General features: G+C 37.5%; 1 protein-coding gene across 1 annotated transcript in view; it reads right to left on the bottom strand.

The window, feature by feature from the left end:
• sema4gb (sema domain, immunoglobulin domain (Ig), transmembrane domain (TM) and short cytoplasmic domain, (semaphorin) 4Gb) overlaps positions 1 to 24781 on the bottom strand; it is a 37712-nt gene that overhangs the window by 1351 nt on the left and 11580 nt on the right. The window contains exons 3-14 of the mRNA XM_028475981.1: positions 20247 to 20395; positions 18637 to 18699; positions 18365 to 18463; positions 18190 to 18283; positions 17775 to 17888; positions 16041 to 16195; positions 8896 to 9071; positions 6720 to 6858; positions 6426 to 6648; positions 6232 to 6347; positions 5050 to 5204; positions 1885 to 1946 (exon numbers count right to left, since the gene is read on the bottom strand). Coding sequence (XP_028331782.1) covers positions 1885 to 1946; positions 5050 to 5204; positions 6232 to 6347; positions 6426 to 6648; positions 6720 to 6858; positions 8896 to 9071; positions 16041 to 16195; positions 17775 to 17888; positions 18190 to 18283; positions 18365 to 18463; positions 18637 to 18699; positions 20247 to 20395 — 1545 coding nt within the window. The remainder of the gene's footprint in view (positions 1 to 1884; positions 1947 to 5049; positions 5205 to 6231; positions 6348 to 6425; positions 6649 to 6719; positions 6859 to 8895; positions 9072 to 16040; positions 16196 to 17774; positions 17889 to 18189; positions 18284 to 18364; positions 18464 to 18636; positions 18700 to 20246; positions 20396 to 24781) is intronic.

The raw sequence follows: 24781 nt of genomic DNA, 5'->3' as shown, positions 1-24781 counted from the left end.
ACCTGATGTTAGCGTGTGGTTTAGAGCAGGGGTTCTCAACCTTGGGGTCGCTAGACACTGAGAGGGGGTCGCCAGAAGCCTTCAAGAAACTAAGAATATTTTTTAACAATAGAGTCCATTTTTGCTTATTTTCCACCCTTTTTCTGCAACTACACCAAACTTACCATATTTTAATCTGTTTTTCAAATTTCATTGCCTTTTCTGCTAATTTTTTCCATTTTCAATATATTTTTGGCATTAATAAACCCTTTCCACCACTTTTCCCTCCTAATGTTATGTTGACCCATTATTGTCACTGTTAACCTCTTTTCACCATATTTCATGCTTATTTTTGCGACTGTAACCACATTTACGATTTTTCATGCCCATTATAACAGTGGATATTAGATATATCGGATAAATAAATAAACGTGTTTATCACAGATTCATAAAACAATAGACCATAACTTTGCTGACTTTATGGATGGATTTTTTAAACTTTTATTTTGAAGAAAACCAATACAGATCGCTGACTCTGCACATTTACAAATATATACAGTACTTAAAGTATCCAAAGCACAAATTATGTAATTGTAAACCTTTCATTTTCATACTGCTTTCTCCTTTTTTAATATTTCAAACTTGTTTTTTCACAGCACTATTAACCTTTTTTCTATTACAATGTTCATTAATCATGTTTCTCCTCTCTAACACTTTCCATATATTTCAGTATATTTTAGTTGAATCTGTCTTTTCTCCTCCTCCTGTTGGTAATTCTGTCTCAGCCTGTGCTCGTCCTTCACGTCGATGCTCCCACCCTGATGCTCACACAGCTGGATCCTCGCTAACCAAACCATGATCATAATCATTTGCAGTGATAAGTGGAGGTTGCTGCATTCTTGGGTTTAAAAAGTGACATAAAAAGGAAGTGTAGTTTGGCTTCATTAACAATTTTGCTCGACTGATGTTAAAACAACAGACTATGGTGGCTTTAATCACTGATCAGCATTAGAATAATAACCAGTCTGAGCTTTACCACAGGAAACAACAAAGGGTTTGTGTATTTTGGTCACCAATTTGTGCATTTTATTTGTCCTTTTGTATGTTTTTTGAAGGCATTTTTTGTATTTTTGTTGTTTGTATGTTTTTGGAGTAATTTTGTTCATTATTATTATTATTTTTCTGTAATTTTGCATATTTTTAGAAGCATTTTGTGTATTATTCTGTCATTTTGAGTATTATTGTTTTCATTTTGTGTATTTTTGTTGTCTTTTTTTGTTTTGGGGGGTTATTGTTATCAATTTGTATGTTTTTGGAGTCATTTTCTTTGTTTTTAGAGGCTTTTGGGGTCTTTTACTGTCATTTTGTGTATTATCCTTGTCATTTTGGGTATTTTTGTCATCTTTTTGTATATTTTTGGAATCATTTTGTATATTTTTGGAATCATTTTGTGTATAATGTCTTCATTTGTGTGTTTTTGGAGGCATTTTGTGCGTTTTTGTTTTTATTCCGTGTATTAGTTTCGGCACCGCACATAATCAGAGTCACGGCTGCGTGTGCCTCATGTTTTAACACATATGTTGAGTAACTTTATGTCTCTAATTTGATTATGCTTGTATTTGTCCCAGTGACCTGTTCAGGTTCCTGATCAGGAAAAGCGAGTACGGACCGAAGGTTGCAAAACTTCACAAATGAACCTGAGCATCTCCAGCTTTAATATCTATGCTGTTTAAAAGCTTCTTTAAGTGTAGCGAGAACTGCCGACCTCCAGTGAAACACGTAATGAAGGATTGTGTTTAAATATTTTAACCTCATAATCTGTCAGTGTAGTAAATGATGACTGGAAGCTATTGTGTTAAGAGATTTTGAATAATTGCAGACTTGTGGGTGTGTTTGGTGACATACCATTCCCTGAGTTCTCCTTACAGCCTCGAACTCCTTTCTGGATGTCCTGGCTTAGATTTGACCTGAGAAAAAATAATTAAAAATAAGTATTTAACATTTATTAAAGAAGGAAAGCTGATTTGGAAAGGTTAAGCAATGTGAAAAAAAACTAATCGGGGGTGCAAAACTTGTATTATTAAAAGCCTGAAGGGAACTTCATGGATATTCTACAAAAGTCATGTTACAGATTAATATTTCAGAATGCTGTCATGTTGCTTTTGGGGAATGAAAACAGAAAATCTTCATTAAACAGGTCATAAAATGTAAAAATGCGCATCCCTGCATTAATTGAAGTACTTTTATAATTTCTAATGTTCATGTTTAATTGAGGTTTGCGCCCAAAGGTTTGGTTTAAAGTGAGTCATTTTTCAAGCCCAAACAATACTAAACAAGAACAGTCTCTCTCTGTGTGTGTGTGTGTGTGTGTGTGTGTGTGTGTAATCAATAGATATCAATGATAACAACTGGTGCAGAATGTGTGGAAAGAAGAAAATGAACTGCCTGAAGCTAAGCGTGAGCTACAAAGACTGAAGTTTCTGTAAGTAAGAGCAGTGATACTCAAACCGTGAAAGAACAGGGACATTTTCAGCCATTAAACACACACTCACAGACCACCCAGTGTTAAATAACCCCCACCCACACACACATAAAGGCAGCGTCAGCAGCTATTCACAACCTACAGCCTAAAGATAACATTTCTGAAATCAGACTGTGAGCACTTAATGTCCTGTTTTCCTTTCTTTTAATGAGGAAAAATGCAGCCAGAGTGAAACCTCACACATATCTGTTTAATGCCTGTTGGGGTTCATTCGGCACCATGTTTCATTTAAAATTCTCTTGTTTTGCTACTGTATGTTATCTCATTTGATCGAATTTCATCTCATCTTATATCAATTTATTTTTATCTCTTATCATCTTAATAAATGATTCTTTCCCCCTCACCTAGGTGTAAAACTTTTTTTTGTATCCTCCCTATAATAAAGTTCTTCTTACCCTTCCTTAGGGAGGGCTGGTGATGGTCACAATTATGCAATAAAATAAGTTAATTCTTTTAATTGCAATAACAAAACATGCATTGCTGTCTATAAAAGATTGTTAACCTTCAACAGCATGTGCAGATAAAGAAAATAATCTTACTTAATCATCTCCCAATTGATATTACTTGATATAATCACATCATATCTACTTAAAGCTGATATCCAGAGTTTCTGAGAAATCTATGTATCATTCTTTTGAAATGTGAAAAAATACCGAACTAGTCATTTACTATGGTTTGCCGGTGCGGTCATTCATACACATTAAAGGGGACATATTATGAAAAATCTATCTACTTTTGCAGGTTTTTTTTAATCACATATGAGGTAACTTGAGTGTCCACCAGCACACAAATAATGAAATAAAACTATCCAGTCGTTTGTTTCTGGTCTGTGTTAGTCTTATAACACAGAGAAAATTGCTCCATTTCAAATGTTCTACATTTGTGACGTCACAAGTGTTACCAGGTCAGATGATCTTAGAACCCGTTCCAATAAAAAAACAGCCCAAGCACGAACCACAAATCTGGCAACCCTGTATTTGTAACACAATGCGATTGCTACGGCTGCACAACGGAGTGAAATATCACCTTGAATGGACTATTCCTGTAAACTCTCCATGAAATGATGACAATAAAGCAACGTAGCAAGTGTTTGAAGCAGCTGAAACAGTTCCCTTTGCTGTTGAAGCTGAAAACAATAATAAGAGTGTGTAGATAGCAAAAGAAAGTCGCTAGTGATCAACTGTTGTGTGGAGTCCGTGTGCATAGACACGCCCACTCAAACAGCCCTGTTTCAGAATTGGTCAGAGAGTGACTATTCAGAAGGCTAAAACTCCATAAAACAGGCAGCTTTGGAAAATAAACCTCAAATACTATGTTTTGGGGGTTCTTAGAACAAATGAAGATTGGTGAAAAACAGCATCTTCGCCCAGCCAATAGGCTTCGACTTCCTGGAGCGAGCCACTGTCAATCAAAGTTATTGCGCGTGTACAGTCACAACAGCAAACGGGTGTCACTCTGAGCAGCATAGCGTCATGGAGGCGCGCTCCGAAACTTCAGTTACCCATTCCACGATTGCCAACGAATAAAGCTTCTACTAAAAAAGAAAAGAAAAGTCCAGGTGTTCGTGACCGCAACAGAATTTATCTTGAGGCTGCTTTTCAAAGGTCGGAGAGAGACCTTTGAAAAGCAGAATTTGGCGACATTTCTCATAGACAGGTAATATACATGTTTTAAACAAGAGTTATGGCACTCTAACAATAAATGTGTAGTTTTTGCAGTTATGTGACTTTGTTATGTTTCGCAATGCGCACGGAGTAGCTTTTGATAGATTGGCAGAGGCGGGGTAGGAAGTAGAGTTGTTGAGGGCGGGACATCGAGACATTCTCTCAGAAACTCCGAATAGCAGCTTTAAATCAAATTTCTCATTTTACTCCTGTCTCATCATCTTATCTCATTTTATTTGATCACATCTTATTTGATCTCAATTTTTTTTTCTTGTCTAATCTCATTTAATCTTTTTCTATATCATTTTGTATAATCCCATCATATCTCGTCTTTTATCGTTCTCTCCTTTTTTAAAATCTCATCTCATTTTACTTTATTTTATCTAATCTAATCTTGTTTTATCTCTTCCTATCCTATTTTATATCATCCCATCATATCTCATATTTTCTCATTACCTTTTCCTATCTAATTTCACCTAAACTCATCATATATCATCCCATCAAGTCTCATTTTTCCAAATCTGATATCTTCCTATTTTACTTTATCTCTTCTCATCACATTTATTCTAATCTAATCTCTTCCCATCTCTAATATTATCTCATTATGTTATATCTAATCTCATGTTGTCGTAAAATTTTTGGTCAATCACAGCATTCATTATGGCATGACTGGAACGTGAGAGGAAAACACTGATTATTAAGTAAATCGTCATTTTTTTTCTATTCAAGGTGTTTATGATTGAGTTTATTTATTATCAGTAGTCATTTAGAACTTCTGTATTCTATTGTAAGCCTCTCTCTATGTAAAGGTGACTTTGTGTCCACACGTGCACCTGTCAATGTGTGTTTCCCCCCCTCAATCACCTCTGTGCACGTGAGAATATTTCCACACACACCGTCCCGTCCCAGCCACAGAACGGGTCTCTGGAGAAAACGCAGTCGTAGCAGGAGGTGTAGCGATGACAGGAGGACATCGGTGCCTGAACGACTCCACTGTACGACCCCACGTAGACGCTCCTCTGGGAAACACACACAGCACAGCACACGTTCAGCACTCTGTATCATCATCAAGTGAAATACAATCTGTGTTGCCATGGAAACAGCCAACCCTGCTCACAAAAGCACGCTGAAAGTATTCGCATGGTTTGTTTGAGTTTTTAGAAGAAGTTCGAGTTGCTCAGATGAGTTATTGAAACCTTTGTCACCGGAGAGTGACTTATGTAAAACTGGATACATTAAAATTTCAATTGTTTAATTTTCAATTTTTTATACGAGTTTCAACCATTTCTTAACTTTTGTTTTACACGCTAATTGTTTACTGAATTTTAATTCATCTGGGCTTTAGAGTGTAGCTTACTGTCATAGGTTAAAGCATGAAAGAAAACATTTACTACATTTTTTTTACAAGACTGGTCTTTTGCAGTCCAGGAGAAATAAAATGAAAACAAATTATGTTTATCTCTGTTTTCTACATGTTAAATAGAATAGAATAGTTAATATTATTAAATATTTTTTGAAATCTCTTTCATCATCCTTCATCAAATCTCCAGGGCATAAATAAAATCATGATTGATCTTTTCTTTTTATTTCACGCGCTTATCGTTGACTCACTTTTAATTCACCTGAGCTTTAGAACGTAGCCTATGCTGTCATAGGTGAAAGCATTAAAGAAAACCTTTACTACTTTTTTTTACTACTCTGTTTTCTACATTTATTTAAAAAAAAGTTTATACACTAATAATGAAATAAATAAATAAAATAGTTAATACTATTGGTAGTTTTTGCAAGATCTCTTTAATCATCCTTCATCAAGACTGCAGGGCATAATTAAAATCGTGGCGTTCCCCAGGGCTCTGTGCTAAGAACCTTTCATATATTTTCTTTTAGCTATGAGTTCAGTGCAGTTTTCTGTAATTTCACTCCATTCTTCACAAAGTTACATGCAATCAGTCGTGATATGAGGCATCGAGCTCTGCCGCGCGTTGGTGCATTTTTATTATCTTATATATTATGTGGAAAAGTGGTAATCAATCTGTGTGCACATACCAAAGCTGAGGACACGAGAAGGCTCTGAACTGGTTGTGGTTCATTAAACATCTGCAGCTCTTCTATAATGTGCACGTCTCTGTTGATTTCCACAGCTCTGTGCAGCCAGCCGTCATCTGCAGGAAGTAAACATGTAAACAATATCTTATAAAGACCCGATTCCTCATCTTCACCATGTGATGACCAGAACTCACCCGTTCCTAAAAACAGGACGGTGTAAAGGTTCCCGTCCAGCGCCAGCTCCTTGTGCACCACTATCTTCACGTAGTTGACGCTCCTCTTGAACATGAGAGGACGCACGCCCATCGGGTGCACTTGGTTTGCCATTAGAGGGTGTCGACGGGCGAAGGTGAGCACGTTGTCTGGAAGGTCTCGAGAAGAGTTGATGCCGTGAGATCTATGCAGATCTGTTATGCACTGAAGAGGAAGGAATGGATTAAACTCCTCTATCCATGATACAGAAGAAGAGGATAAAGGATGAAACTCACTGATCCAGGTCTCGGCTCAGGGACTTTTCCAGTGTATTCTCTCCACTTTGAGTCCAACACCTCCATGTAAGGCCCTTCAAAAACCTTCTGAACATCTGACAAAGCATACTGGCAGATTGCAGATGCTTTAATGTTCTTCCTGGAAAAAAAAGAAGAAGCTAAACTGTTGTGAAACTTCATTTAGAAGCAGCAATCTCAGTCAACAGCCATAATATCTATGTTGGATCTTCTTTTGTTCAGTTTTTTGCTGTTTTTGTGTTTGGGTGGGAGTCTCTTTTTTGAGTAGGGCACCCCCTGTCTTTTGTCATTTGTAATTGCAAATGTCCTCTTACAGGGGAAGCCCATCTCCTTGATTACCGTCACTATCTAAAGCTGCTTGAGACTGTAACTATTTTTTTTTTATCAGATGAAGACATAGTTTAGGTGTAATAGAACAATAAATATAAGATTGTTTGCTTGAAAATAATTTTCAAAGGTTTAAACTGCTGCTCGGAAATGTTCCTGGTATTGCATTGTGGGATGTGGACGGATGCATAGTGCAAGTGTTTGTAAGTCATGCTTACTGTGATTTATTCTTGTTTGTTCACCAGACGAGGTGGAGAGTGATTTTCTTGATGCCAATTTTGTTCTAGTTTGTTCACGGTATTCCCCATTATATCACTGCATTCCGCCAGACATTGAATTTTGGCCGGAGTCGGATCATTCCGTGTAAACCCCAAAATATTTTTTTTATTGAAATAACCAGAAATATATTGGGAAGTCATTTTGGCAGAGTTTTGTGGGGCAAACACAAAAAATCATGGGTAAGAATGAAGTAAAAGCACTTAATCGCATACAGGACTTCACATCCCACAATGCAATAAATGATACTTTTCTGTCATGAAGAGTGTTTAGAGTGGAGATGAAAACAAACTTTCGAACGGAAATTTCAATCTTTTACATCAATTTTTTCAAGCAAATGATCTGTGATTTATTGATCTATGACGCCCACACTACACTGTGTCTTTTTTGTCCTTTTTTTGATTAAAAATGTAACGTCTCTGGCAGCTTTAAACAGTGAAAACCTTTTTTTTCAGGTGTTTATTACAAGCATTTCTGTCTCTGTGGACTTGCTGTTAAACTCTACTCTCGTCTTCTACGTCCATCTCTTGCAAACACCTCCCCGCCCAACTGATAATCCACTTTATGTAGTTGTGTTGACATTGCAATTAATCTACAGCTGCGAAACAAACACATTCCTATTTCTGTTTTTATTGAAAAATAAAACAAGGACAGTATGATCTTCTTCATCCCAGTAGAGGATTGCCTTCACACTCTGACAGAAGGCGTAACTGCCTCCCAGATTAAATTTCAGGCTCATCAAAGCTCATCAAAGGCCGACGACAGCCTGAAAGGTAACTGAGCCACTGAGGACGGCCTGTCCTCTGAATACGTGGGCGTCACACGCTGATAGACCTTCTTTACGCTCTTATCAGTTCCACCTCAATGTGTGTGTGTGGCTTCGTCACCACTAACAAGGTGTGTATGTCACTCCAATCTCTCAGAAATCTTCACTTCCTGTGAGTCACAAATGAAAACTGCCTCATTTGTGGTTTTTTGGATTAAACCGTTAACTGTAAACCAGGTGACCCTAAAGCTTCAACCCCAAAGGAAAGATTAGTAATGTGTGAGTCACATTCTTCAGAGCCGACCTCATTCAGGTGAGGAAAACCGAGAACCTGATGAAACCAGGATCTGCCTTTGAAGGCTGGTGAGCCGTGCAGCTCGGGGGAGTCTTCATTGTTACGGACACAGGTGTGCAGTTTAATTAGCAGAAAATCCAAAGAATGACTTTAATTCAAACTTCAATTACAAATACTAATGGAGTTGAATGCTACGGTGCCTTAATCTGCCACGCAAGCAGTCATTTACAACATTAGCTGTGATTTACAGATCAGACACTCATTACGGTACATTTACAGCCTCACTTTGCTCATCTCAGCACCGTACATCATTTTCTTGGCTCGGTGCATGACTTTTATTTATTTTATTATTACGAGTTTGGCTCTTGTTACGTCTTTGTAAGCATTTCACAAAAATGACTTCCTAAGAAGGCAATTCTCTTCCCTGAATCACTTTTAACGTGACAGGGTGAGGGTGTGTGTATAAATAAGGTCAAGTAGACACCATGTCTCACCATTCTAGGCCAAAGACGCCGTAGAAAATGCTGCTGTGAACATCTCGGTTCTGCAGGACGAACACGTCACGCAGGACGTTCAGGTGCAGCTCGTATTCTGGGACCGAACACACCATTCTGGCCTTTAGGAATGTGGTCCACTTCCTCTGCAGGGTTCTCTGTCCTCCCCAGTCGGTCTGTAAAAAAAAGTAGTTTTAGTGAGGCAGCATTTTAAAGAAACATGGTGGCATATTTACACACTTTACATTAACAGGTCATGACCCCATTTTTGGATCACAAATTTCTGGCGACCCCAGAAACTTTTTTCTCTGAAATTACTGGTAGTTTTTTTTTTTTTCACGTTTGTTATGTTGTGTTACAAATACAGAGTAGTAAGGATTAGTGCACAAACTGACAATATGCACCAGCTCAGATATTTTTATGCTGTATTTTATTTGAACTAGATTTATATTTGAGAAAGTGAAAGTATAGAATACAGTTGTTTTAAATTGTGTGTGGTGTTTTAATTTGAAAAAAGAATAATAATTATTTCAGCTCTTTGAGCTTTATGCTTCTTCCTGCACTGTATGTCTATTTCTGTGATATTTTGTATGGGGTTTTTAATTGTGCAAATAGATAAATAAAAATTAAAAAATATAATTTTAGTGAGTCATTTTTAATTTCATTATTACTAGACATTTCAGGCGAACCCATTTTATTTCCAGGCGACCCCAAGGTTGAAAAATACTGCTTTACAAACTTAGGTAATATGTCAATCATAATGTAAAATAAACTTAAATAAACATTTCATAATAGCAGACTTTTCTATTGTTACTTTTTATGTTTTAATTAAGTTAAAAACTTCACTTATCTTTATGTTCTAAACTTGTCAAAACTTGCCAGTTTGTTATCTAACATCAGAAATAGTTACTCAGTCGTATTTATTTCAGCTACCAAAAAATATAGGAATCTAAAAACCATTAACCCCTTAAAAAATACCATACATATTTCAGATGCTAAAAGTGTAATTTTATTCATAATTTGAAGAAAAATTAAGACAGTATCTGCATAAAACTGCCCCCTAGAGGGAGAAACAGATACTACCTCCATATTTTCATGTTTTGAATTGCGGGTAGTTTTTTTTTTATTTTTTATGTCGGATCAGCCAGACTAAAACGGTTTTCAACAGACATCAAATACTTCATTTATGTCTCACTTTCTAAATCCAAATTTGTCTTATATCGACCGTACATTTTTCTGCTCATTATAACTCAACAAATTCAAACGACTAATAGTAACTAATAGGACTAATAGTAACAAAAATATATCTTTTTTAAACTTTTTGAATAATATAGATTTTTTTTGATGGGAAGCGCCAGATCTTTGCCATGACGTCAGAATGCGTCCTTTGATGTAAGATTTGAATACGTTTTCAAAAGAAAAAATTTGTAAAATTAAGTTTATCGAAAAGAAATTTCGTCAGAGATTTTTGCCCATTCGTTGGTTTATTTGGATTTTTCCTCCCCTGTTGCTATGGCAAAAGGGGAGGGGCCAAGACAGAAGCACAGTCTGGGACCTGCCTTTTTCCCTTTCCTTGCCTCATGTTTTTCCACTTATCTAAGACACGGGGTGCTGCCTTAATGGTTTGCCAATCACAGTACTTCCGCTCCTGTACTTTTATGTTATATGTGATTGTCTTTTCATGTTTCTTGGTAGGGATGTACCTGGAACCAAATTTCCCCTCAGGGATGAATAAAGTACGGTATTCTGAATCCGAATCTGAATGGAAAATCGCCTTCGATTTTTGCTTTTAACTGCTTGGAGCATTTCAGCAATTTCAAAATAAATGCATATTTTTCTCGTTATTATAGTTTAATTTGTTTAAAACACATGTTCAGATGTCAGGGGAGGATGTGGCTGAGTGGCTCACCACAGGAAAACAACGCACAGACATGTCTTTGTAAAGAAAGACACTGAAAAGTGGTGCAAACGTGACACGGCAGGTTAAAAAAGGTGAAAACTGAGCCGTGGAGAATGTTTTTGGCTTTAATTGCCTTTCATTCACAGCTGGAGGAGATGAAGTCACAAGCCTCTGCCTAAAAGAAGAGTAACTCACGTTGTTAGGATATATATATATATATATATTTAAAAAAACGAAAGCGCATTTCTCTTTGTTTGCCTTGTTTTTCTTTTTTTAGGTCTTTGGCTTGATGTGTGTCGTTCATCATAATGCTCTGCCTGCCTCAGCCTCCCACACACGCTAAGGAAAAGTAACCTGAGATGTAGATATTAAAGTCATTAGGAAAGTTCCCATCACCGATGCCGACGCAGTTTAGACTTTAGGAGAGAAAAGGGCCGAGAGCAAACGCATCCACTCCTGGGATTCAATGTTTCTGCGCTAGAAGAAGATCTCCAGAGAGTGGAGACAGGGGATAGTAAAAGTAGAGTGAGATAAATCACACGCAGAAATCAGCACAAATGTTCCTAATAAAGACGATATTATGGGAAGTGATGAAGGATTACAATGGAAGTCAATCAAATCACAGGCAGACACCAAATCTGTCAGGAGGGAGATTTAAGGAAATAACAAACACCGTTCTCTGGAGATTTCACCCCCGAGGGGAGAAATACAACCCCTCAAACTGCATGTGCTCTCATTTCTGCAGATATACTGTATAGTTATTACCGTACTTTTATTAAGGTCAAGGCTGTCTAAACCTGCCTGACTCTGTGTGGAGGAAATAACAAACCTAAATAACTGTCATCAGTGATCAATGGTTTATATTTACATCATCATATCAGACTGAAGCACCTGCTTGAAGTTAGCCCCCCACCCCAGGCAAAACTTCGGGAAAATAGTCGCGTTTGTTTGTGCTGTAAAAGGTTTTGTTTGTGCAGTTTTGATTTTTGAGTTATTAAAGATTATTATATAGGTCATTGTGAGGTCACCCAGCCCCACAACATCTGCCCCAAATTGACCCAGAATGGTCGCGTTTGTTTGTGCTGTAAATACTTTAGTTTCTGCTGTTTTGGTTTCATAGATATTTTTTAAGTCTTATTGTCGGCGATGATGTCATCCCCCCTCCCTTGTGGATCCCCCCAGAAATGTTCTCGTATGTTTTGGTTTCTTTGGTTAGAAGGCTGTTCTCGTGCTGCCATGCTACAACTGACTGATTAGTTGGTTTTCACCAGCTGGAGGAACTTTTTGGCACATTCGTGGCTGATAACAATGTTTTCAAATTAATGGCTGTCACAAAAAGAGCAACATAAGCTCAGAAGAACTGCATCAAATGCTCAAGTGTTAAACACGGAAACTCTTGATTTGCCAAGTTTAACAGGCTGTTTGTTTCCATTCCATTGACTCTTTCCAGCCAAGAAGCTGCTTTAAATCCTTGTTTTATGTTTCAACCAAGGCAGACTTTTTTATGTGCTGCAGACTACATTAATGCTCTTAAATGATCGCTATTATAACTTTGTCAGTAATTCCTGTCAGAATTTCTCTTCACATTTCCCCTGAAATAGTATTTTAATCTGACTTTAATCCAATCAACATCCCTTGATATTAGAAGAGCAGGAACATTACAGGGGATGGATTTTGACGTTGCACTTTCTAGGAAAGAAGAATTACACTTTAAAACAGGAAGTCTACGCTACCACGGCAACCATCTGATGCCTTTAACCTCATCAGTTACATGAACTGAGCACTTCCTTGAGTAATCACTACGTCACAGTTTGTCAAACGTTTTGAACTCCTCAAATGTGAGTTTAAAGTGCTTTTTATTGCATGAATTATAGTGTTTCAGTGAAGCTGTCATTTGGGTCGAGACTCCCCTTGAATTTTTAATTTTTTTCTCTCTCATTTTGTGTATTTTTGTTTTTGGAGTCATTGTTGCGTATTGTTGTTGCTTTTTTTGTATTTCTATGTCATTTTGTACAATTTTTTAGTCAATTTGAATCAGTCTATTTTTGTTATCATTTTGTATATTTTTGTTGTCATTTTGTGTTTTTTTTAATCTAATTTTGGGTGTTTCTGTGTTGATTTTATGTTATTGGCTTTATTGTGTGCATCTTTTGGTTGTGTGGTGTGTTTTTGTAGTCATTTTGTGTAATTTTGCTGTCTCTGCGTTCCTTTTGTCATTTTGCATTGTGTTTTTTTTGCTTGTTTTATTTCTCTTTGTTGTATATTTGTAGTCATCTTATCCATTTTTCTTTCCATTTTCTTTGTTAAATTAAATTAAAGCGAGGGCTGCATGTGGACGTGGTCCTCGGTAACTGTTTTGTGAATCAGAGATGGGCCCTTGTGTTGTAAAGTGAGGCCTGTAAATTTAAAATCTTTAACACATTCTGTACGAGTTGATGATTTTAGTGGAATATTTCCTACAGTGTTGTCAAAACCAACATTCACAATTGGACACTTTTGTTGCATTTTTGGTGTTTTTAATGTTGAATTTTGTCTTTAATATCTCTGTAGAACACCAAGATGGAAATGTAACCCTTTTTTTTTGGTCCATCGCTGACGTTTCCAACAAAACATGGCAAGCTAAACGGAGCAAGAATAGTTTTTTTTTACCATGTCAGTACTGATTTTATCCATAAAATAACGTACAGGGGATAACTGCTGCAGTGTGACGGTGAACTAAGCTATAATTGATCTAACGGGGAGGTTTGAAAATGGGACGCTCTTAAATAGGAAATATTCGCACTGTAGCACAGACAAACATCATAAAAAGTGCTATTTTCTAACATCATGATGCTAAATCAGGTCATCCCTGCAGAAGAAGGGGCTGCAGTCTGTTACAGCGATGTGAGATGAAGAGGACAAGAGTTTTTAGGCCAGAGGCTAATGCCAGGACCTTGACTGTAGCAACAGATTTACCATCGCTGAATCTGGCAACCAGCGAGCTGCAGCATGTGCACATGTTTCCGTGGCCTACATCACACTAAGTTATTACACTCCGGACGCATTTGAAAACTTTAAAATAGAGAAACCGGACCTCATTTCCTTCTTCTTACACAACGTCAGTCTGAAACCGACCTTTCCTCTGGTTTAATTTAACAACAACTACACTTATTTTTCATTTTGAGAATTAATTTTCACTTCTTTGCACCTCTTTTGAATTATTAATCTGCTTGTTTAATATTTTAGGGATTTTACTGTCAGAACAAAGTGGGGATTTACTAAAAAACAGAATGAAATAAAGATAAATCATTATTTAAGACCCCCTCTGTAGTCGCTGAATACACACACAGAGAGGAAACTGCTGTGCAAAATAGACTAAAAGCTTCTGAGTAAATAATCCATTAATTCAAGATCGCAATGCACTTAACCACAAAAAACTAAGAGAAAAGGAGAAAAGAAAGTGGTCCGAACAGGGGAGGAATCAATCAATGGTCTGCATTTGTTCACTCCAGTAAAAACTGAAAGTACTTACAGTAAAATAAAGTTCATCTACTTCACATTTAATGTTTCAAGTGATGAAGAGAGTAAATGGGAACAAAAATATGAGCCAGTGATTTTGAATAAATGCATCTGTTTATAGGTCAGGGGTGTCTGTCAACCTCATTTTAAATCAGGGGCCAAATACGGTCAAATTCTTCATTTTGTGACCAATTTATGCGTAATGCAGGAAATTTAAACAATTGTTGGGAGAAATTGCAAGATTTTAGTTCTTCCCATAATTCACGATTGAAGATGACTGGAATCATGTAATTTAAGGGTGGGAAAATTGCGAGCCCCTAAAAAATTTTTTAAGTTTCTTTAAAATTTGTGACTTTGAGACATCTACAAGTGAATTATTTGGTAATTTTACTGATTCAAGTTTTTCCATCATTTTTACTTTCTATTAAGTGGCAAATTGGATTCTATAAAGGACCAGATTTAGCCACCGGACCTTCAGTTTGACACGTGTGGTTTAGGTGGTTCCAACAAGTATGCATTAAAAGACATTACCATTTGGACAGACGACTTGTGACCAGGTGCAACTTATCTGTTGTTGTTTGCAAAGTACAATATATACCCTGAATAATAAAGCACTTGTACATTATTGGAGTTTCTACTGCTTTTAGTCTCATTTGTCACAGGAAAAACAACATCTAGAAATACTGGAAAGGCAGTTACGATGGGGGTGAAATAAAATGGAAGAAAAAGGAGGAACGAGAGAGAGTAGGAGGAGAGAAAGAGGGTGATATGGTGATAATGACAGGAACGGAGGTTTTGCCAAACAGAGGCTGTGGTTGAAGGATTTGTGGAGAACAGAAATCAGTCTTTTAGATCAGTGGTTCTCAAACTTTTTTGGCTCAAGTACCCCCTTTCTCTTATTTCTGAATAAGAGACCCCCCTTGTGTCTGACGACAACATTTTACAACTATAGAGCATAATGATGGATGAATGAGTGATAGCACACATTTTAAAGAATCTCACTTTGTAAATAAGAGGAAAGAAACAGTATTTAGTGCCTCCTGAACAAAATTTATTTCTATAGTTTGTATCATTTCCTGTCCTGATGTGGGACCAAGGCTGACCTTTGTATTTCCAGTTCTTGTTCTAATCAAGATCATTTCTGTCATGTGTTTTTTTTGTCTAATTTTGTGTGTTTTTGGTGTCATTTTGTGTATTTTGTTGTTGTTTGTCTGTTCTTTTAATTATTCAGTATATGTTTCTCTCATTTTGTGTGTTTTTGTTGTAGTTTGTGTGTGTTGTTTTGTGTATTATTTAAATAATTCCCTCTCAGTGTGTGTGTTTTTGGTGTCGTTTGATTGTTTCTTATGTCGTTTTGTATGTTTCTCTGTAATTGTTTTGTGTTTTGTAGTGATCTTGTGTATTTTTCTCTCATTTAGTGTGTCTTTGTTGTTGTTTGGTGTGTTGCTGGTGATAGTTTTTGATGTCATTGTCTGTTCTTATTATTACTCAGTGTATTTTTCACTTATTTTGTGTGCATTTTTGTTGTCGTTTTGTGAGTTGCTGGTAATGGTTAGTGTGATTATCATTTTCAACTAAAAATAAACATGATAAAAACCAATATTGTTAATGCTTACATTTGTTAATTTTCCTCTCTCTCTCTCTCGTACCCCCTGTAGTGCCATCGCGTACCCCTAGGGGTACACATACCCCCATTTGAGAAACACTGTTTTAGGCCGTGAGGTGACGTGGACCATTTGTTTCTGACCTTACAGACTCGGGCCACTCTGGACACTTTCGTCTGGCTCGGGTAAACAATCTGCTCCTGGCTTCGCTCCGTGAAGAAGAAGTAAATCTTGTCATCATCGCCAACAGAGCTGTTGATGCTCTCCTTCAGCAGCACGGATCCCACGAAATCTGCCTCTGTAAGCACACACACACACACACAGACGTGTCCAAACACAACCCTATTAGCGGCCTTGCCAGGGTTTCCTTGGAAACTGAAGATGCAGCTTATAAATGTGGTTGAAGCACAACAACTGAGCTCACGAAGACGTTTTGTTTCGCTGTAAAAACTCTAACAAATCTTTGGTATGAAAGCAGTTAAAGACATTGATCACTGGTCATGAGTGAGTGGCAAATGATTAGCACAAAGTGAACATGTTCTTACACAGGACATGGGCTGGTGGCTCTTGCTCTAATTTTGTGTGGCCCACAGAATAAACACATACAAAAGGATTGCAAAAACAGCCAAAACAACAACAAAAATACACAAAATGACAACAAAAAAACCTGAAACAAAAAAAACCAAAAGTACACAAAATGTCAACATGAACGTAAAACCATCAGGGGGATATGATATGAAGCGAGAATACCTCTTATCGCGCTAACTTCCGGGATTTAATTGGTGTGTGCTAACCTACGAAGCTTGCTAACGTCTTACGGAGGTAAATCTCCAAAGTAAAATATGTCAGCTGATAAAGCCTGTGTGCATTTGGCGTTTTCACACCGATACATTTATTAATTAATTCCTTTGTGTATTCTGGGGTAATGCAAAGAGCCTCGGTCCTGTAAGATTATATAAAATATAAATTATTCCACCTTATGATGTAGAGTGATCTGCATGAACGCAGCATCAGAGACACAGACAAGGTAAAAGAAAGTGAAACTGATCAGAGTATCTGTTTATTTCCCGTTTATAATTTCACTAATTTAATAATTAATACTCATCAATTCCTGCATTAATTATTTTCTGCTTTTAATTCAGCAACAATGTTGTTTATGGTCTGAAATATGGATTTTATTCTCCATATTTTTGAAGAATTATTCCTCAATTGTGACGTTCTACAGTTTTTCCGTGTGTGATTGGTCTGACGCTGTAATATCCACATCCGTCACTAGAGCGCGCCGGTTAACCAGACTGAAAGCAACACGCTTAACTCAGCGTCTTGTGATTGTGCTTCGTAGGACAGCCTCTCTCTGACAGGGAATGTTTGGTTAGGTGAAGCCCGCTAATGGAGATGAATCCAGGATATCATTATCTAGCTTCATAGCATAGGCCCAAAATGACAAAGAAATACACAAATTAAAAATTACAACAAACAAAATAGAAAAACAACAATGATCCACAAAACGACAAAGAATATACAGTACGACGAAAAATGACTATAGAAACAAAAGTCAAAATTTTGGTTTTAACCTTAGGAAAATGACTAAAAGAATATGCAAAATGAGGTACAAAAACACACAAACAAAAATCTACAAAACAACAATTAAAAATTACAAAATGACAAGCTACAAATACAGAGCTCATACTGTCAAAACTGATGATATCATGGAGATGTTTTAACGGCTGGTTTTCTTATTTATGCATCAACGTCTGTTTGTGCTCATTAGCGTGAAACTCATCAAATCAACATCTGCAGTTATTTGCGCATCAGTAATAGTATTAAAAGTGGCCTTGACGTTAATACAAAGAAGGGTTTTTAAGATGTGTATTTACCCAAAAGCCACCGGGTCGGAGCCTCCTCTGTCCTTAGCGTGGGGAAGGGGAAGTTACGCCGTACGTCTGGAGAACTGCGAAACTCGTACTGAGACGCAGTGAACATCTCCCCGTCTGAAGAGACATGGAGGACACCAACAATCAGTGGAAAAAGGGACACCTATCAGCCTGTTTCTTAGTAATCTGAAGGTCCGAGGAACCTTACGAAAGGTCCATCTGCCCTTCATCTCCTCTGGACAATCTCTGATGTTGTATTATGATGACTTCAGCATCTGTGTGTGGTATGATCAATACTGTGCCCTTTATGCACAGTCCTTTCTCTGACACCATCGGGAGCTTGTCTCTTATTGTGTGTGCACTGCTATATTTATTGTTTTTCAGAGTTAAAGTAATGCAAAAAACATGGGAAACGTACCCACAAGGAGACCCGTGTACCCTTTGGCAGGGTCGTACGGACACCGATCTCTGCCCTCTTCAAAATCTGAAGAAAAGCTGAACCGCTCTGCATCCTCGCAAGAAACACAAAAGAGAACATTAGGTTAATCCTCCCATTTTGCCTCAAGTCACAACTGCACCCCATGAGCTCTTACTATGTGTGCACAGAGCGGCTTGAAGGCGTTGGTCCCGCAGGCGTACAGGTGAGTCTCGTTGTATCGCTGCAGAAAGCGAATGTGGTTGTAACACTCCGTCTGCAGCCAAAATAAAGGAAAAACAATTTAATTCTGTCTGTGCGCCCAGAAGAAGCTGCAGGTGACACACGCAGATCAATTGCAAGTGACTGATTATTTTTAGAGTTTTGAGCGAAAACACTCACTAAAGACTCGAGTGCTTTCAGATTGGAGAATAATAAGTAGCTGTGTACCTGATTGTCTCTGCCTTTGTTGAGACACTGCTTCTTCTGTTCAGGAGAAGCGTCCCAATCAATCTGCAGCAAGAGGGGGTTGGTTTTTAATACATAAAGACGATCAATTTCATACGCAGGATGGTTTAAAGCTGGACGGGTGTGATGAATGAGTTACGGTAAGTGAAGAAAAACATTAGAGTAAGGCTGCGCGCTGAATTTTCTGACCCATAAAAAAATGGCTGGTGCTCTTAATCCCATATCCATAAAATTAGAGGCACACAATGGGATTTGTACAATCTTCTTAAGGCAAATATTAGTTCTCCTCCTTCAAAACCTTTAGAGAACATGGAAGAAATAGTTGAGAAAAGAGAATAGCAATTTATTTTGGTTTATAACTCTTTACCTTCAGAAAAAAAACAGTGAATGGCAATTTTTCCAACTCTTATGACCTTGATGGTTGCTTATGCACCTGATATTTTTAGTGGAAACTGCTCAACACTTTGTTCAAAACATAGTTTTACAATTACAATGTAATATATTACCCTAATATTGCAGCATAAGCATGAATTAAACTAAATCTTTGAAGCTGTGCTCTGATCTGCTCATACCAGTGCTAGCAGAAGGTCGAATAAGTCTTGAAATTTATTAGTTGTTGGTGTGTTTTTTCAAATTTAAAGCTAAAAGTTTCTTTGTGGAACCAGAAGTGAAGCATCAAAAGTTTCTCAACTCCTCAGAATAACCATTTTGGGGCAGTATTTGGCATTAGAACCCACCTTCGTTCTTAGTTTGTTCTTCTTTTGCATCTTTTATCCACATTTCCTTCAATAACTTTTCGATTTACTACACCGCACAACACAATAATGTGTGCTGGAGGTACTTTTGAGGTATTCAAGTTTACCGATGCTTGGTTCCAGACATCAAGTTTTCACTGTGTGATCCTTGTTAAAATGGTTCAAACATTGAAACATATCAACTTAAAAGACCAAATGACAACATGTTATCAAATCTAACAACCCTAACATACTTGGTTACATATTGTGTAGCGTTACTTCTTGAAATTAGGACTAATTAAGACTAAACTTGAGCTATTGGTGCAATTTCTTAAAATTCCAAATTTGCTGCTAAAATTGGGCGAGCCAGCCAGGAGGATTTTATGTGAGCGCGAGTCGTTCTATCAACCTAATTTACCTTTGACATAAAACTCAGGAAAAAGTCTAGAGCAGGGATTCTCAACTGGTGGGTCGGGACCCAAAAGTGGGTCGCAGACCTGTACTGGGTGGGTCGGAAACAGCTGGTCAAAAATAAATACATACTTAATGTCTCTCATAATAGACTTGTCTTTTATTTTGAAAGACGCTTTTCCTTTGACAGACACATGTTGCACAGAAAAATATATCAATTATGTTTAAAAAAAACTTTATATATAAGCTTTTTTTAAAATACTAACTTTGGTTGGTCAAATTCTAAAAAAAAAAAAAAAAGGTGGGTCACGATTTAATGACCGTAGCAAAATGTGGGTCCTAGTGTGACACCAGTTGAGAACCCCTGGTCTAGAGAAAATACATTTAATAATTTAATCATTTACTGTTTTAGTTTAGGGAAATGTTTCATTAGTGGTAATGGCTTACTGCAAGGTTTGTTGGTGTTGAGATGTTGGTGATGTTGAGAGCGTACAGAGCTCCTCTGCCACCTACAAACAGCAGCCCGGGGTCCTCCTCCAGCAGCAGAGTGCTGTAGTTCATGGAGGAACCATTAAAGCGTGAAACTCCAAACAAGTCTGGAAAATACAATACACAAAAAAGTAAGTTTACTGGAACCAAGGGGCAAAAAGTAACCATTAAAACACACCAAAATCCTACATTCACCACATTTAACACTTGGTACAATCCGTAAGTAGCAGTCAGATGGAGTTAGTGTCACATGGGGGCTGAATTTTAGGTCATTCATCAGGAGGTGTGGCCCAGTACAGCCAATATGACAACATCACAACTGGCTACGAGTGTGAATGAGGGTGATGGAAGAGTGAGAATCCACCAGTATTTGTCCCACACAGACAGTCACCCATATTTACAATGTACAGTAACAGTATTAATGCCATTGCATTTCCTGTCATTGTGACAGAGAATAAAGGAATAACCAACTGATCAATGTATAGAATAAACATACCAATCAAAATCCTCCCTAGAAATAAAATAATAGACACAAGTTGCTTTGCATTTTAAGCTTTAAAATTCCTGTATTAAAATGTTTAACTTTGTAGGCCTTCCACTATAGGCTGTTGAAGGATTAAAAAATAAGATTATGTCATCACCTACATTAAACAATTGGTTTTAAGCATGTTAAAAAGACCAGTAAAACCAGTTTAATGATGGCTCCAGACTGTAACTTTAGTTCATGTTTGTTAAAGACGCTAAAAAACAAACACATGAGGCTCTGTTTGTCTCTGCTGCTGCTGTCACGGCTGCTTCTTCTGCAATAACTTTTGTGATAACGCGTGTCAGCAGATCTCTGTCACCACGTATGATGTTGCACAATGTAACACGAGGAGAAGTGCTAAGAGTTCCCCCCAAATCCACATGAATGACCATTTCCTTAACACATGACTCGGTGCCAACAGGCTCTTCAGGAAACCACAGCCTGAGTCACACTTCCTCACTGGGTGGCACACACAAGTCTAATTTGTGTAGTATGGGAATAAATTAAATGTCAGTTTTAAATTTCTTCTTGTCAACACTTCAGCAGAACCATAACATCTGACAATAGCTGGATTTTGGAGATGCTTTGACCCAGTGATTTAGCATCTAATGTGGTCCTTTTCAAATCTAGGGCTCCAGATTTCTTGCGTTCCAGAGAAAACTGACAGAAATCCCCGCATTCACTTTCTGTACAACCTTATCTAAATGTTTTATTTCGGAGAATTTCACACATTTGCAGCATGTTTTTCTTGTTAAATGTATGTATAAAGTGTTTAGATGAGATACACAGATGAACAATTTGGTGTTCCGAAATACTCACGTAGCCGCTAGTAGCGCATGATGTCAAGGCACGAGTTTTCGAGTTGTGTGATATGAGACTCTGGCTCCATTCAACAAAATAAAATAACTAACAAGAGTTGATGTAATTAATACTGAATAAGCTTTTCTAACTCTATTTTGGGAGGTTTAGCACGCTAGTCATGACGCTAAATTTGGGAAAGCCGATGAAACGGAAATAAATATTACATAATATGATCAATTTAAATGAGGAGACCATGGCTCAGGTGGTAGAGGGGTCTTCTTCTGATCCAGAGGTTGGGGGTTCGATCTTATTCTATACCTGTCTATGTGTCGAAGTGTCCTTGGGCAAGACACTGAAACCTAAGTTGCTCCCAATGGTTGACTAGCGCCTTGCATGGCAGCTCAGTCCCATTGGTGTGTGAATGGATGAATGAGCTGATACTGAGAAGCGCTTTGGGACGACCTCTGTGGTTATAAAGCGCCATGTAAATCATGTCCATTTACAATGAAATTATTTAACCTAAAAGTCAGTGAGTACATTCAAACCCTTAGCATAGCCAGCGATCAATTTTTGCCACTTCTGCTGATGTCAATCTAGCATTGCGCCGAGGTATGTTGCGGTGTGGCTTCTTTGGCGCCATCTAGTGGCTCCACCTCACCTTTCCAAAGCTGTAACCTTTTTCGTCCCCTCAGGTGTGGCTCGTTTGGTACCTGATTGTCTTTCCTCTTCTCCCTGATGATGACACTGACTAGAATAGATACTCCAACTGAGCTGGAAATATGATTTAGCTGCCACGTTGTTTTTATTCCCGTGTGCATCGGTAAGTATTTTCGCAGCTTTTGATTGTTTGTTTTGGATTCATTTTGTTTAACTGTTTAGGATGAAATCTGTAGACCAGAGGTTCTCAATATTTTAGGTCGAGAGTATCTCATTTGTATTTTTTTCAAATCATCTTCATATCACAAGTACCTTCTCCATAATTTCATATGCTTTTTCATTTCAGCAGGCTCTCCCAAACCCCCAACTGTGTCTACAACATTGGCTCACTACGGCATAATCTATAAATTCAAAGCAATGGGTGAAAATTAAAGTGGAATTTATTAAAAAAAAAAAACATACCATGCAACTTTTATGTGATTACTACAACATACAGTAAAATAATCATGTTTCAATAAATTACAAGAAAATATAGTATTTTATTAAAAAGGAAGTAGGGACATTTCCCAATTATTTTTAAATTGATTGTTAAATCTTTCTGAGTACCCACTGCAATGTGCTCCTGTACCCCTAGGGCTACATGCACCCCTGTTTGTACACCACCGGTGTAGACACAGCAGTGTTGGGACTGGTTTTCCACCCTACATAAAGACGTGGATTATTTAAATTGTAAACTGCATCATGTCACAAACATGAGCAAACTTATGCAAGCGTTAGAGGCAGTGTGACTGTCACGTATTATTGCACATCCTCATTTGGCTGCAGCGTTGACTGAGCAATAAAAAACTCCTCCAGCTCGGCCAAAGGTCAGGACATGCCGGGAGGGGATTTATAAGGAGACCAAGGAGGGCACTGCATGGCCCCCACTTTTAGAAACACACACACACTCACTTTACTAAATTACAGCATTAACACACGTCTATTCAGGAAAGCATGCAGGCATATTCTGTGCGACACAAAGACAGAGTAGACCACAGGCGACACAAAGCACCCGCTAATCTTGAGTCATCTGAGTATGGGCAAAAAAGCCTAGGTTTGTATCTTAGAGAAACAGAGGCTGTATGATAAACCCAGAGCAGCCCTGATGTGAAGGACGTGTGGTGACACACGGTGTCCTCGTCCCCATGCTGGAAAAAGCACAGCGACCTTGGCTTCACAAGCAATGACACAATAACCGTGTTGTCCAACATTGTTTTAGTCATTGGAGGCAAAAAAATGCTTCAATGTTTAAAACTGAAATCTTCTGGACTGCACAATAAAAACCAAACAGGGGCTTTTACGCTGCACTCAAGGACAAACTGCACCATCACGAGGCTGCTGAACTGTACAAGATGACAAATGCATTTATATAAAAAGCATGATCCACATGAGGATTTCAGTTTTGAAAAACAATCTTCATTGTGTTTGCTGGTTTGGAAGAACCAACACACCAAAAGGCATTTCTGGCTATAGATGGACTATAGAAAATGTTGCATAGGAGCCATTAGGAGACACCAAAGCTGAGCCCTGGGCCTCATCTAAGGAGAAGTGGAGCTCACACCTTTAAAAAGATTTTTTAAATAATATTATGCTTATTTTTGTAAATTAAATAATGTAAACCTATGATAACCAGTTATAATAATAATAATAAATTAAATAGCAGGTTAAATAGAAGTGTAAAGTTGGATCTGAATAAGAATAAAAATAAGAATTTTAAATTTAAAAAAATGTAATTCGAAAATGTCAAATAAAAATAAATAAATCAAAAATTTTAGAAAAATTAAATTTTGAAATGATAAATTTTAGAAAAATTTAATTTTTAAATTCTAAATTATTTTTTATTATAATTTTTTGAATTACATTTTTAATTTTCAATTTTTTTCCTACTTTATTCTTAGTGCAATGAAGACCTTTAAAACAATATATAGGCATTGAAGGTCACTCAAAATATGACAAATGTGCAGGCATATTTTAAGTCCATTTATTGTAAAAGAAAAAACAACAATGACACATTTATAAACAATCTCATATAAAACATCTCATAAAACTAAACCACAATGAATCCTTAATCTTTAAAAACCTTTTTCGCTATAAATATGAAGCTAAATGCTATGCTTTAGTTGTTGTTTATTTTTGGCTACTGTTTAGTATTCACGCAAACACACACACTCTGCACCTCGTGCTCAGCTCGGAAATCAATAAGAAGAGTCAACAGAGGCTGAGGTGCTGCCGAAGCCCCTTTAGCCTGCTTTCTGTCTACTGCTGTCAACATGGGCACGTGTGTGTGTTTGTGTGTGTGTGTGTCCTTTTGTGTAAATATGTGTGTGTTTCATCAGAACGGACTGTCCGATGAGAAGCAGAGGTCGAAACATCCGTACACTCTCATTTCACCACATGAAAAAAGAAAGTGAAGCAAGGTGTCAGTGACTCAGGAGATCAGACATTTTGTGTTGGTGTGTGTGTCTCTTTG

Source organism: Gouania willdenowi, chromosome 19 (genome assembly GCF_900634775.1).
Source record: "Gouania willdenowi chromosome 19, fGouWil2.1, whole genome shotgun sequence".
Lineage (NCBI taxonomy): Eukaryota > Metazoa > Chordata > Actinopteri > Blenniiformes > Gobiesocidae > Gouania > Gouania willdenowi.
The sequence above is the reverse complement of the archived record's forward strand: the minus strand, read 5'-3'. Positions and strand labels throughout refer to the sequence as shown.